This window comes from Mauremys mutica, chromosome 2, assembly GCF_020497125.1.
Source record: "Mauremys mutica isolate MM-2020 ecotype Southern chromosome 2, ASM2049712v1, whole genome shotgun sequence".
In the NCBI taxonomy this organism is placed as follows: Eukaryota; Metazoa; Chordata; order Testudines; family Geoemydidae; genus Mauremys; species Mauremys mutica.
Genome location: NC_059073.1, coordinates 133964028 through 133978819, shown reverse-complemented (window position 1 = coordinate 133978819; position 14792 = coordinate 133964028). Strand labels below are relative to the sequence as shown.

The 14792-nt window shown below is 41.2% G+C and overlaps 1 protein-coding gene across 3 annotated transcripts in view; it reads left to right on the top strand.

The window, feature by feature from the left end:
- Nucleotides 1-14792, top strand: part of KCNU1 (potassium calcium-activated channel subfamily U member 1) — a 94483-nt gene that overhangs the window by 39017 nt on the left and 40674 nt on the right. For all 3 annotated transcript variants that reach the window (XM_045003297.1, XM_045003296.1, XM_045003298.1), the window contains one exon: nucleotides 570-669. In XM_045003297.1, coding sequence (XP_044859232.1) covers nucleotides 570-669 — 100 coding nt within the window. The remainder of the gene's footprint in view (nucleotides 1-569; nucleotides 670-14792) is intronic.

Here is a 14792-nt window from a genome sequence, read left to right as displayed (position 1 = left end):
GAGCATGCCCACATGGGGTTTAACAAATCCACTTCAAATTCACACCTTTGTTAATTCGGATTACTTTTCCTGAGTGTCCCCACACAGACAAGCCCTTAGTGCATGGTAAAGGTATTCACCTTTCACTGAATAAGACAACTACCAAAGACACTGGAAAAGTCCGATTTAACCCAATGGTATATAGCTTGGAGTTTGCATTACCAAAGGATAAATGGGAGAGTCACCTGTTTTGGAGGGCAAAACTTGGCAGTTTTGAGTGAGTTTTACTTTTAGTTTTTTGGTTTATATGAATCCCCTAAAAACCACAAACAAAAAGATTTATTTGAACAGCCCTTTGGAATGAAACCATGAGTCATAGTCACTTAAAGGCTATCATGTACATACTATACATATGCACCATAATATAATACCATGCTTTATTAGCTGTGTGGTTGTTTGGCTAAGCAATTACCCAAAGCCCCATTGTCAAGCATTTTTAAGCCCCTGCAGAACTCTCCTATGGCAGGATGGCCGCTTGCAATCAGCATATAAATACAACCAAGGGATATATTCACTGCCTTTGTTTTCAGACAAGCTGAAGATTCCCCAAGAAACACTGTACCTTCCAGATCGAGAGCCAGTAAAGTCGATGTCTCTTGGGGTTCTTCCTATTTCAGGTATCACTCCCAGGTAAGAAATTCAGAACTCTTCTTGGTCTTGCTGCTGCAGTGAATATTTGTGTGAGAGATGAGAATGGCAGGGTGTTTTCTTTCAGGATGGAACTAAAAACCCTTTGCACCTACTACTTCTTGTGGCATTGCTACTGGTTTTGATTGCAATAGATGGTTTAATGGCTCCTCCCTGCCTTGATTAATTGAATGGCCTCGCAGAAGCTCAGTTCAGCCCTATACACATCCAGCTTCTCAGTCCATCAACCCATACTTTCCTCGAAGGGCTCAATTCTGCAAGAAGCCAGGCATTCTGAACTCAGCACCTGACAAAAAAGTGCTTGCATGCCTGGAAGGTTTAGCAAATCTGGACTCTGGTGCATCATGGGAAAAGGATGATATAAAGTTGAATGGCCTTGAATCCCAGAGAACCCCCTGACAGCAGTCCCACTTGTCTAGCCTAAGCACCAGCCTGAATCAGTCTGCTGACCATAGTGGTGGCAGTACCACCAGGGGAGACCTTCCCAGGTTTCACAATCTAAATTCCTCCAGCTGTCTCCACTGGATATATGGTCATCAGTAGAGTTTGAACCTGGGCACCACACTAGAGACCTCTCCTGCAGGGACTAAAGGAGACATTCCAGTTAAGATAGATTGTGCTACTCTTACTCACATTGAGTAGTACTTACCTTCCCAAGCATCCCTACTGACCTTCAGTGGGACTACTTATTGTGTAAGGTGCTGCTCAGCCAAGTAAGGGGAATCACTATCTGATACATAGCTGGCAGCAGTAGTAGGCTGTTATACTGTGATGCACCATGCACTAGAGGGGGATGAAGCACATATTGGCCAGAGTTGTTATACAAGGACTTGTGGGGAGTGCACAAGATCTTGGCTGGGAAGGAACATACAACCAACATGTGACGTTATCTTATTAAAATATGACCATGTAGATCATTGTTGTTATCACTGTTATATAATTGCAACAAATCTTATACAAAGTGTGTCAAGTAAGGTGTCAATGGAAAACTTATGATTTGCTTAATATGATTATGCTATGATTATGCATGTATTGTTTGCTTCTGGGTAGCACCGATAAGGTATTTAGCCAGCACATTGTGAAGAAACTATTCAAGTGAATGGCCCATTAAAGAATACTTAACTCACAATGGAAGACCCCCATCTACACTTAATGGACTTTCCTGCTATGACTAAGCAAAATCACGCATGGACATGTGACTTGCCCATGTGACTCCAAACACCATCTTGTCACCTGTAATTTTCCGCAGTGAGAACAATGGGTTTCCCTTCACTTGAGAGAAGCTATAAAAGGCCCTGGAAACACCTCAATTTTGCCTCTTTCCTGCTCAAATCTCTGGACTATGGACTGACACTAATGGGAGCATTCTAGCCAAGGGATCAAGGACCTTCCAGTGATTTGGAAGCACCCACAGACTTAACAAACCAGCAGTTTATTCCATCACTGCTACAAGCCTGAACCAAGAACTTTGCAATTACTGTATGTATTTGATTCCTTTAACCAATTTTAACTTTCTTTCTTTCTTAAACCTTTAGATTTTAGATAGTAAAGGATTGGCAACAGTGTGATTATTGGGTAAGATCTGAGTTATATATTGACCTGGATATGTGGCTGGTCTTTTGGAATCAGAAGAATCATTTTGTTTGATGAAACTGGTTTTAAATAACCACTCATCTTTAAGTCTAGTGTCTGAGTGTTGAATCCAGGACTGGAATGCCTAAGGAGACTGCTTTCCTGACTTCTTGTTAGCCAGTGTGGTGAAACCAAAGTTTACTTTTGTTGCTGGTTTGGTATATCTGATGGGAGAATAACCACCAGTTTTGGGGTGTGTCTATCCTATTTCTCAGCAGTTTGTCCTGAATTTGATATTCTCAGTTGTGACCCTGAGAGATGCACAGTGACACTATAATAATTTTCAGCAAATCATAACTTTTCTATTGACATCTTACTAGATACACTTTTTGTATAAGAATTGTTGCAATTATATAACAGTGGTAGCAACAACGATCTACATGGTCATATTTTAATCAGATATCGTCACACAATGTTTGTCACCTTCCTTCTACAAAGGCTCGAGATCTAAGTCTGTTAACGGCTCATGAACACCAGAGACCTGAAGAAAACAAATCTTAATAAATACCACCCCCACCACCCCCACACACAATCCTTTTCTATGTTTTGACAGCAAAGACAAGCATTGGCATAATAAAAACTCCAGGGTCTCCTCTGGGTAGCTTTGCAGCTGAGCAGCTGTCCCCAGCACTTACATAGGATCAGAACAATAAAACGTTGTTCATTGCTCCTGCTCTACAACCAGTTAGGTCAGTTGTAAATATTGGAACTGCATAGTAAACACATGCACACACGCTGTTAGACTGTGCTGACTCGTTAAATATAAGTGAAAACACAATTAATTTATAACACGTCTCTTTTCCACTTACATCCCACAACATAATTTACAAAAAAAAAAAAAAAGAGCCCTCACAACCTGCTGAAATATCATTTTTAAAATGTGCATGAAAAGTCAATTATGCCAGAGGGAGGTATTCAAGAGAAGTGAGTTTCCATACTCTGGCATTACACCTTGGGGATTAGGAATTTCTTATTTATTTGTTTTTCGTTGAGATCTTTGCTGCCGCTTAACGAAAAGGAACACAAATTTTACTAGGAGATGTTCTGTAATTCCCTGAAGATGCAGCCAAATACGCAAATACATAATTCCATTCCCCATCAAGATTCTTGCCCACCATCAAATCACAAAAGAGGCAATGATGTCCCATCCAGCCAAGTCATCACTGTACCCTACACAAGGTTTTCGGATGTCTAGATTTAATGCCACCAGGGATTGGACTTCCACTGCTTCTCATGGGAGAACATTTTACAATGTTACAGTTAGTAGTAGTACTTATTATGGTCATTATAATAGTGCCTAGAGGCTCCTATTGAGATCAGGAAGCACTGTGTAAACACATAGTAAGAGACAATCTCTTTTTAAAAGAGCTCACAGTCTAAATGGAGAAGACAGCCAAAGTCTCAGATTATGTGACACAGTTTTGCTGGCATAGCTATGTCATCTGTGAATGGGAAAAAAGCATACCCCTAGCCAACAGAACAATGCTGGTGAAATCTCTGGTGTAGACACAGCTATGTCAACAGAAGAATGCTTCTGTCATCTTAGCTAACGTCATTCGGGGAGGTGGTGTGATTATGCTGGGAGAAGAACTTCAGTCTGCTTAAGCTGCGTCTCCACTAGCGGGATCTGCTGGCATAGCTATGCCAGAGAAGGCTCTGTAGCGAAGACAAGCCCAAAGGGAGGGGCGCACAGAGAGGGGAAGTGATGTGCCCAAGCTCACAAAGCGGATACACACTCTGCTAGGTAGAGTTGTCCAGAGTACAACAATTCTGTGCTTTGGTAACTTCTTTTCTTCTTTGGTTCACGTCCTTATTCTCAGCAATGACAACGGGGCCAAATGAAGTCTTTTCCATTCTTCATTCAGTTTCTATTGTCTAATATTCCACAAGTGTTTGACCTCGACTCCTTGGAGGGCCAGGCATGCCCTTCTCTAGCGGCTGCCACCACTAACTACTCTCACTAGCTTTAGCATGCCAGCTGAGGTAACGTACTAGGGTATGACACTGCAGTGTACATGCAGCTATTTGGACCCACTAGTGAGAGCTGAGTGAGTGGCCAGGACCAACTGCAAGCAAACCACCCCCTCCGGGTGTGGCTGCCTCCCCTGCAGGGGCACTACCGTACTCACCCCGTACATTGTTAAAGTCACTTTCCAGGTTTCAATATTTGGTTTTGTTCTGCATGGAATGAAACAAAACTTTGTGCATGTCTTTGCAACAGTGGAATTGAGTGAACATGCCTGAGCATTTCCATCCTGGGCTCTCTAGTGAGAGGATGACTATCACACTCCATAGCACAGAGGTTAGGTTAGGGCAGTGGCCTGCAATGTGCGCAGCCCATGTTTATATCCCTGCTCTGGACCCCAAATGCAGCAAAGCAGGGATTTAAGCCTGGGTCTCCCACATCCCAGGCCATTGCCCTGACCACTAAGCAGTAGAATGTGTCTCCCTGGCTTGAGCCCTGGACCAAAACCCTTCTTGACAAATTGAAATGTCATCGAACTAGGGATCCTTTGCACCTCCATTGGGATTTTAAAAGAGGATCTATGGAAATTTAGGAGCCCAGCTCCCAGTGATCTTCAGTGGGAGCTGGGTACTTAGCTCTCAGATGCTCCTTTGAAATCCCAGCCCTTGTGTTCATGCACAGAAGTGCTCCAAAAGTTTTCCAAACTGGCTTAATACCATTTGGAGTATGCTCTGCTGCTGCAGCATTAGAAGCCACTTCGTCTTGAACTATTGCAGCGCATATATGGACACAGACTAACTGCACTGGTTCACATTGTGTACAAGAGGCTGTTCAAAATCTTCATGATGCACCACTTCTGGGAGCTATGGTGAGAACTTTAGGATGGATGCCAAGAGGGCATTGCAGTTGAAATGATTTAGGGACAGTGCAATATTTAGGGAATAGGCAAAGGATCTTAAACCAATTCATTCTAGTTAGTGTAAATCTACTGAACTGTTCATGCTTAAACCAGTTCAGTTACAAATGGCTCTATTCCCTTCCATAGACAAGAACTTAGAGATCACATGACCCCTTGTTTAGGAAGGTTACAGGGACTTGGGGACTTTTAAGGCACTTAGTTTTAAGCACTCTATAAAAAGGGTGCTCAGATACAACTAAAATAGACTCCATCTAAAGAGTGTGTGAGAGAGAAGGTAGAGTAGGTACCCCCCTGCCCCTCCCCCCCCAAAAAAACAGGAATTTTCAAAATATGGTAATACAGTTTCAGAACTTTTGAAATGTCAAAATCAGCAAACTTTTTCACTGCACGAAAAGTTTTCACTAGCTTAAAGTTTTCACTCAATTTTTTTGACAAAACACTTGTGTCTATATTTGTCGAGAGTGGGTTCTTTGTCAAAAAAATGTATTTTCAATTTAAAATTTCATCAAGAACCTGAAATTCAGAAAATGTCAAGGAGGTCCAGGTGGAGGGAACAGGGCAGGGTTACTAGACCTCAAACACCCACTGGGCCCAGGCCATGCATAGATTTTTGGTTGCATGCCGAGCTCTGATTAATTATTTCTTCTCACAAACTACACATACAAAATTCAAATACACACACACACACATACACATTTTTTCACCCAAAATAGATCACCAGGAAGTGGGTCTTTATATCCCGGAAATTAACTTAACTGGTACCATTTCACAAAAGAAATTCTATAAAGCTGGGCTATAAGTGAAAGAATAGAAACCTGTTAGGATCCTGAGACACTTATGAGTCCTTCCATCAATACATTTCCTTTACTAGACATGGTTTTTCCGCAAGTTCTTGCCTATAGGCGTGACAAATTTAATGGTGTATTTTTTGCTGAGTTGATGACTCTTGTTTTTCATTCCTGCTCTATTTCTAGATAGGTACTAAAGAGTGTTTGTGCATAAGATCCCATATTGCTTCTTGATTGTGCTGTCTTAGACTCTTTTTTGTCCTGGATGGGAGATCGTTTAGCCAAACAAAGGATTAATAAAAACTGAATTAGATGAAAGGGAAAACCAGGTTAAAAAAAACAAATTTTAGTTCCTCTTTAATTGAAACTTATCTAGCATCTGGATAATTGTTCCTAAATACCTGCTGAGTTGCGAAGCCTACGTTAGGGCTTGTCAGTTTTTAATAAATCTTAAAGATGTAAAATCATATTCTTTGATGCTACCCATCACATCTCAATCCAAAGGCAAGGCAAAACAAAGCAATAATGGTAAGCACTCCAGCATTCAGCTAATCTGGCAGAATGCATCGCGATCTTTATGAATGTGTGTGAGGGGCTGTGCAGGAGCTCACGAAAAGGTCACTGGTATTTTTGGAGCAATAAATCACATAGGGGAAAGATTTGCATTTTGGCTGTATAACATCCAGGGCCGGATTAGAGAGAGAATACTTTGAAGTAATATTTCTCTGCTGACTTGTTTTATTAGCTTCCTTTAAACATGTTACATTATTGCTTATAGAATTTCATTTACTTGGATTGGCAGCTTGATAAATATGTCTATTGGCGATGATTTGGATTGCTCTGGGCATTAATATTATTAAAACCTGTCACATGGAAATGTCTGAAAGATGACTTACTGTAAAGATTACAGCATGAAATAAATCATACAATGGTATTTGTTACCGTTTATGGCCTCTTGGAGCCGAGTCAATCCCTTTTTATGTTGCATTATTTTTCAAGTTTTTATAGCCTTACATTATATATCGCTGTCAGAAATGAACAGATGGGGTGTCAAACACAAGCCTTCTGAATAATTCTCACCCTCGGGTTATTTGTATGAAGGACAAGTGTAAAACTGTGTTCTCAAGAAAAGGGAGATAGATAGAGGTGGAGAAAGTGTTGTTACAATAAGCAAGATCCTTTTTGTCAGCATGCACTGCGTGCTTTTGATCCCTACCTGGCATTTACCCTGAAGGAGCGGGGGTTCTGGGAAACTTTAGCTGCCTGTGTTTCAGTCAGGGGGAAAACCTAACTTACGAGTTAAACAAGTTTCACTTTCCCTTTGTTTTTCTGTTGATGGAAATGTCAGTGGGTGTCTAAAGCCATAGTGCAACCTCAGAGGGTTTGGATAAATGTGAAAAGTTTGGATGCTTCTCCATGCCTCTTTTATCTAGGAAATTTTGGCCTTTCCAATGTCATTTGGAAATTGAAATTTTAAGAGGGACAAGGAATGAAAAACAAAGTTAACCCTTCTGACTGGGTTTTTGGAAAATGTTTAGGAGGCCATTTCTTATTTCATCCACATTTTCCCAAATCTTGTTTTGAAAATCTGATTTGCCATATGACCTTAAATGAAGAGTGCTGGGGAGTTGTAGGGGAAAGATGGGGGTGGGTAGACTCATGTGAAATGAACAGGGTTTTTTTTTGTTTTTGTTTTTTGTTTGTTTTTTAATATTTGTGAACCTGATCTAAGGCAGGTTTTTGTTTTGTTTTGTATTTTGGGAAGCAAGGGTACTATTTTGCATTCTATTCTTTACCCTAGAGTGGAGTCTATGCTTCATGTTGTGTATTAGCAAAAAGTCCTTGTCTGTGTCAAGATGACAGGTTAGATAAATTGATAGATAAGATCTGCTGATAAATGCAGCTCATTGGACTTATCTGGACTGGAGAAATCAGGTGGGATACATTCAGCTATATTCTCTTTCTCTCTCCACAACGCCTAAGCCCCAGAATCCTGTAAGGAACCCAACACAACTCAACCTCAGCTCCAGCAGCATTTTGTTAGTTCCTCTTTTCCTTTATAAAATAATTTTTGAAATGTCCTCATTTATTATTCTAACACAGCGCCGGGTGAGTCTTGATCTTGGAGCTCTGATGTCTTTTTCATCTTAAGGATAACTCAACCAATAAGCCTAAAGCTCAACACACCAGTGTATGAGACATTATAGCCTGGATCAAGTGGTGATATGTATAAGAGACTTAGTGACAGCTCTAGCTGTGCAAAGAGTGCAAAACCTGTCAAGAGGTGCCTGGTTTAGTGACATCATAAATCTGTTTACATATAAATCTGATTCATTTACTGGTACCAAAACACAAGTATCAAATTTTTGCATAACCACTAATGAAAAAATGTCTATTTGCATCTGGAATTTTAAGGACATGTTATAATTTATGGAGGAGAAATCCTGTCCTCATTGAAGTCAATGAGAGTTTTGCCACTGATGTCAATGGGACCATGATTTCACCAACAATTTATTTCTTGACTTAAACTCAGCTGAAATCTGTATGTTGGCCTCCGTAGCCTCTTGTCCCTGCTCTCCAGACAGCAGGACATGCAGAATTTTATGCATCAAGAGGTGACAACTACATCTGGGTGGGAAATGTTGTTTTTTTTCTATATTGGGAAAATATTAGAAATTTAGGGGGAAAAAATGTCCATTCCAAATCAGGATGAAAATTCAAAATCTCAAATTTTCACAAACCTGTGAAAAACTGAAAAAAAATGGTTTGGGTTAATTGATACATTTTGTTTAGGTAATTTAGGAACATTTTGTTTCAATCTGGACCATTAAAAATACTATTATTAGCCCAAATTTCAAAAGGAAAAGTCATCGTGAACTGTGAAGTTGAAATTTTTTGTTTCAAAAACATCAAAAACTGGACTTTTCAATGATTTCTAAACTTTTTTTTCCAAAAAATTTTCTAGTCAAGAAATTAATCAAAACAAACCCTTTCCCGCAAACAGTTTCAGTTCTGAGAAATCAACATATTTTGATGTGAAAACAATTTGCCAAAAAATTCCCAGCCAGCTTTAGTGTCATTTCAACCCCTGCCGTCTGCTGACTTCTTTGTTTATTCATGCATTTCACAGTCCAGTACAAATCTCCCTTCCTTGTTTTTAAAGATGCCTATGGACTTGTTCCAGCCAACCTCACAGACTTCATCTCTCTCAGCTCCGCTTGCTACTCTCCTCACTCTGTTTCTTTCTCTCCAGCTTGCCACTGTTGGTGAGAGAGCCTTCTTCTCTGCAACTTCTGCTCCTCCCTGCATTTTTCTACCTCTTTTCAAATCTCATGTGAAAGCATAGTCTTTCTCTCTCCCCTAAGCCTCTTTATTCCCTTCTCTCATGTCCATTATCAAGCTTTCCAAAGGGTTTGGGCATATACTTACTATGCAAAATGAAGTTGCTTTGCACAGCGTAATGAGAGTTGTTCCCACCATATATTGCTCACTCCATTTCACATTGTACAATAGTATTATCGCTTTAAGACTTTGCGTGACTGACTATGTGAGTTCTGAGTGCATAAGGATAAGTTTCATAATTAGCTTTCCCTGTGAACTTGTGCAAACCAATCTATTTCTAATTTGGTCAGCTCCTGATTTTTAATGAGAGTGCAGAGAGTGACTGAAGTCTCTGGCAGCATGCACTTTGTATTTTAATTACCTACAGTAATTCTGACAATTACACAAAAGTCATAAATCACATTGTAATGATCCATTTAAAAAAAACTGTTTAATTACTATATGGGGATTTGAGTTAAACAGGTATGCAGTGGATTAACAATGAACTGGAGCTCCTTGGAGTACAAGGCAGACATATTTTGTTGGTTGAACTGGTGCGCTAGCATGTGAGAAATACTGGTAGGAAGCCTCTTTGACAGTGCCAAGTCCTGAATTCCTTAGTCTGCCTGGGTGGAACTCAGCCCTGTGCAGAGGGCTAGCCACAAGACCTTTGCACCACTGAAGCACTCAAAATTGGGCCTAAACAGGACTTAAATGGTGCATTGGCCTTGTGTGGGGTGAATTTCACCTTCTGTGCTCAATCCTGGCTCAACAAAAGTCCTCTTTGTTTCACTGAGTCCAAACACCCACTACTCCACCAGGTATGTCTCCCTAAGAGAAAATGATTGTTTTGTATTGGATTAAATCCACCTGTAGTGTTTAGATGTTGCTTGTGATTATTAGAACTGGGAGCACTGGCTGTTGGGAGTCTGAAAGGACAGGAAACAGGAAGGAGGGGGGTGGATTTGAGGCAGTAGAGTGAGAGTTACAGAGGGTGCAGCAGCAGCTTGGTAAAGACCTTAAAAATAAAGTCCTGTTGAAGTTTGTTAGTACCTTGCCTGGTTGATACAACATTATGGCGACGAGGATGGATCTTCTGCCTCTGAACCCACCTGCACCCTTTCTGCAAAGCCCAGGTGAGCCTCCAATTGCTTTTACTGCCTGGATCCATATGTTTGAGACTTAACTGCTTGCAATCAGTGCTACAGAGATTTCTGAAGTAAGAAAGCATGCTCTGCTAATCTACTGCCTTGGAGCAGAAGGGCAGTGTATATTTTACACTTTTCCCCTTGCAGATGATAATATGAGACTGCACTCACTACATTAAAGAACTTTTTTGTGCCAAAAGTGAATGTAGTAGCTAATCGCTACAGATTTCGCCAGCGTGGGCAGAAACCAGGGGAGACTATAATGCAGTATATTGCTTCCCTGAGGAGTCTGATTGTAACTTGTGACTTTGGGAGTATGGCAGATGAGATGATTAGAGACCAGCTCATTGAGAAAACAACCATGTTTCCTGTAAGAGAACGCTTACTTCTAGAACCACGACTTACACTAGAAAAAGCAATAACCATTGCTACTCAGATTGAGTCAGCTACAGCTGAAGCCAAAATAATGAGCAGGGATACAGGAGGCACAGTCCAGGCTGTGACTCCTTTGCAGAAAAGTTCACTATTGCCGCAGACAAACAATTGCAGGAGGAAAACTAATGAAAAGCCACTGAATCGTCAAATTCAAAATACAGTAAAAGTTTTTGCTATGGATCCTCACGACACCTTGCGAGCTACACAGGATGTCCAGCAAAAGTAGCTCAGTGCAATCATTGCAAAAAGATTGGGCATTTTGCTAAAGTATGTCGCAGTAGCCAGTTCAATCAACAGGTGCACGCAGTTACAATACCAGATGTTACTGTGCTGAGCGTGGACAAAACCACTACTGCACATATTCCAGAACAGATATTGTGCACTGTAAACGTTTCCGCCATACCCTCAGGTAAATCACACTCTATTCAGCTAATGTTGGACAGTGGCTCAGCAGTATCTATACTAGCTGATTCCATCTATTTGCATTACTTTAAAGATGTGCCTCTTACTGAACCCAAACTTCAGTTGGTGTGGTATTTGAAAAGCCATATTCCAGTACATGGCTGCCTGCCAGCAATAGTTACTTTTGGTGATTGCTGTGTAACTGCAGAGTTCTACATTGTCCACAAAGGCACTCCTATCCTTGGCAGAGATTTATTGGCTGCTTTAAATCTCAGGGTAGTTAATGGATGAATTGACCTTCCTCAGCAAAGCACTCTTGTGGTATACACACCAGTTTCAGCTGGGACCCAACACCAGGTTGAGGAGAAACTCGACTGTGCTTATGGGTTTCTGCATAAAGTTAAAATGCGGAATAATGTGATGCCTGTACGACAGAAATTACTGCGCTTACCATTTTCAGTCAGGGAAGCTGTTTCAGAGGAACTTAGAAAACTTGTTCAAAAGGACATTATTGAAGAGATTAACTCCTCGGAATGGGTTTCACCTATAGTAGTGACGCTGAAGAAGGGTGGAGGCATTCACCTTTGTGTGGACTTAAGGGAGCCAAATAAAGCTATAGTGATTGACAGCCATCCTCTTCCTCACATTGAAGAAGTATTTGCAGAACTCCGTGGAGCAAAGATGTTTTCTACTCTTGATTTGCAGAGCGCATACCACCAGGTTATGTTGCATGAAGATAGCAGAGACCTCGCAGCATTTATTACACATCAGGGACTATTTTGTTTTAAATGTGTTCCATATGGTCTCGCATCAGCCCCAAGTGCCTTCCAAAAAATGATGTAATTGATTCTGAAGAATCAACCAGGAGTTCAGTGCTATTTGGATGATATTATCGTGTTTGGAAATACTACTGAGGAGCATGATGATAACCTGCAGTCTGTAGTAAACTGCATCAACAAAGCAGGCCTCAAGCTCAATAGGTCCAAATGCAAATGACAAACTGAACTCTCCTTTCTGGGGCATACAATTTCACAGGCTGGACTAAAACCTGATCCAGACCATATCCTGGCAATTTCAAATGCTCCTCCTCCAACAGATTTGCAAACCTTATGTCCCTTCTTGGTTCTTACCTCCTGGTATGCAAAATTCATTCCCAATTATGCTTCTGTCATTGAACCGTTACAAGAATTACTATGGAGAAGTTCAACCTTAGTGTGGACAACGGATGCACAAGCTTGTTTCGAAATGATGAAAGACTTGACTGTACATAGTCCTGTACTTGCACTATTCAGTCCTGCATTGCCCACAATTGTAACTACTGATGCTTCGGATTATGGACTTGGGGCTGTCCTCACACAACTTCATGAGGACAACACAGAGAGGACTGTTGCATTTGCTTCAAGGACACTGAGTAATGCTGAGAGAAAATATTCTACAGTCGAAAAAGAAGTACTTGCTTATGTCTGGGCTACTGAAAAGTGGAGAACTTACCTGTGGGGCTGCACGTTCAAATTGTGCACAGACCACAGCCCTTTGACGATGTTGCTCACCACGAAAGGACTGGGAAGAGCAGGGTATCATATTGCTAGATGGTCTGCAAGACTACTCTCTTTCAATTATGAACTGGAATATAAGCCTGGAAACAAAAATGTGGTAGCTGATTGCCTTTCTTGCCTGGCTTTGCCTTCACCAGATGGTCCACTGGAGGATGAGGATGTAGTAGTCACACTTATTACAAGCATTCTTACTGCAGTTACAAGAGAACAATTTCAAGCTGCTTGTTCAGCGTGTCCAATTCAACAAAAACTATGGGAATTTCTGACAGAGATGGCCCAGTAACCCTAAAAACTTTGACCCAGTTTTGCTGCCTTATTTTAGAGTTCTGGATGAACTTTCTTTGCTCGATGGCTGTGTGCTATGAGGTACACACCAGCTACTTGTGCCAGAAGAATTACAGTTAAAACTCATACACCTGGCACACGATACTCATCAAGGAATTGTCAGAACCAAACAACGACGACGGGATCTGTATTGGTGGCCAGGGATAGACTCTCAAACTGAAGCACTCAGAAAATCCTGTGTCACTTGCCGAATGCATGATAAGACAGCAGTGACATGTACCCCTCCATTACAGCCTGTTCCTCTTCCTGAATCTGCATGGGAAAAAGTGGCGATTGACACTGTAGGACCCTTTGATGCTGCTCCAATTGACTGTCGTTATACCATCACTTTAATAGACTATTTCAGTAAATGGACTGAGGTAGCATTTACATCACAAATCTCTTCTGCTACCGTTATTAAGTTCCTCTCTTCAGTTTTTAGCAGGGAAGGTAACCCCAAAGAACTGGTTTCAGATAATGGTAGTCAATTTACTTCCCTGGAGTTTGAAACTTTTCTAGCAGAGAGGAACATTTTACACAGAAGGTCATTCCTATATTACCCTCAAGCCAATGGGGAAATCGAACGGTTTAACAGAAGTTTGAAAGAGAGTTTGCAAATGGCTAAACTGGAAGGGCGACTGTGGATACCCTTCACTACTGATTTCTTGCAAGCATTCCAGGCTACATGACATGCCACAACATAAAGATCACCTGCAGAGTTACTGCATGGGAAACAGATGAATACTAAACTGAACATTGCTGGATTGTTAAAGGCACAACCTGAGGCCCCAACCGAGGATGAGGTGAGGAAAAACAGATGAACAGAACCAAGCAAAGTATAAGGCTTTCACAGACAAGCGGCGGGGTGCTACGGAACCAACGTTTGAGTGTGGTTCCTTCATTAGAATACAAAAACCTGGAATTTTATGCAAAGGGGACCATAAATTCACAGCTTCTCTTACAATCATAGAGAAGAAGGGACCTTACACCTATCAACTTTCTGAAGGGCGGGTATGGAATGGTTCTTATCTTGCACCTGCCTATGCACCAAGAGGAGATTATACTAACACCCAGTCTGCTTGGATGACTTCACAGTAGTATCAACACAACAAGACATTGCATTGGAACTGGGGCTTGAGAGATGGCCTCTCAGACCCAGACGACCACCCGTCTGGACTAGAGACTGTTATGTAGTATCTACAGTGTTTCAGTGTAATATTTCTGCCAATAGTATAGTGAATTGTTTCCTATTTGTTCCTGTGGTTAGAACAACAATATTTATTTTAATTGGGAGAGTTTCTTAAGAGAGGAGGGAATGTGGTGTTTAGATGTTGCTTGTGATTATTAGAACTGGGAGCACTGGCTGTAGGGAGTTTGAAAGGACAGGAAACAGGAAGGGGGGTGGATTTGAGGAGGTAGAGTGAGAGTTACAGAGGGTGCAGCAGCAGCTTGGTAAAAAGGTTTCCACTTTAAAAATAAAGTCCTTTTGAAGTTTGTTAGTACCTTGCCTGGTTGATACAACACCACCCCAGTGCAGAAAGCCAGCATCAGAGCTGCATGCCACTTGTAGAGGACTCAGACCAGTTCGTCTCACATGCTAGAGATTCAGTTCAT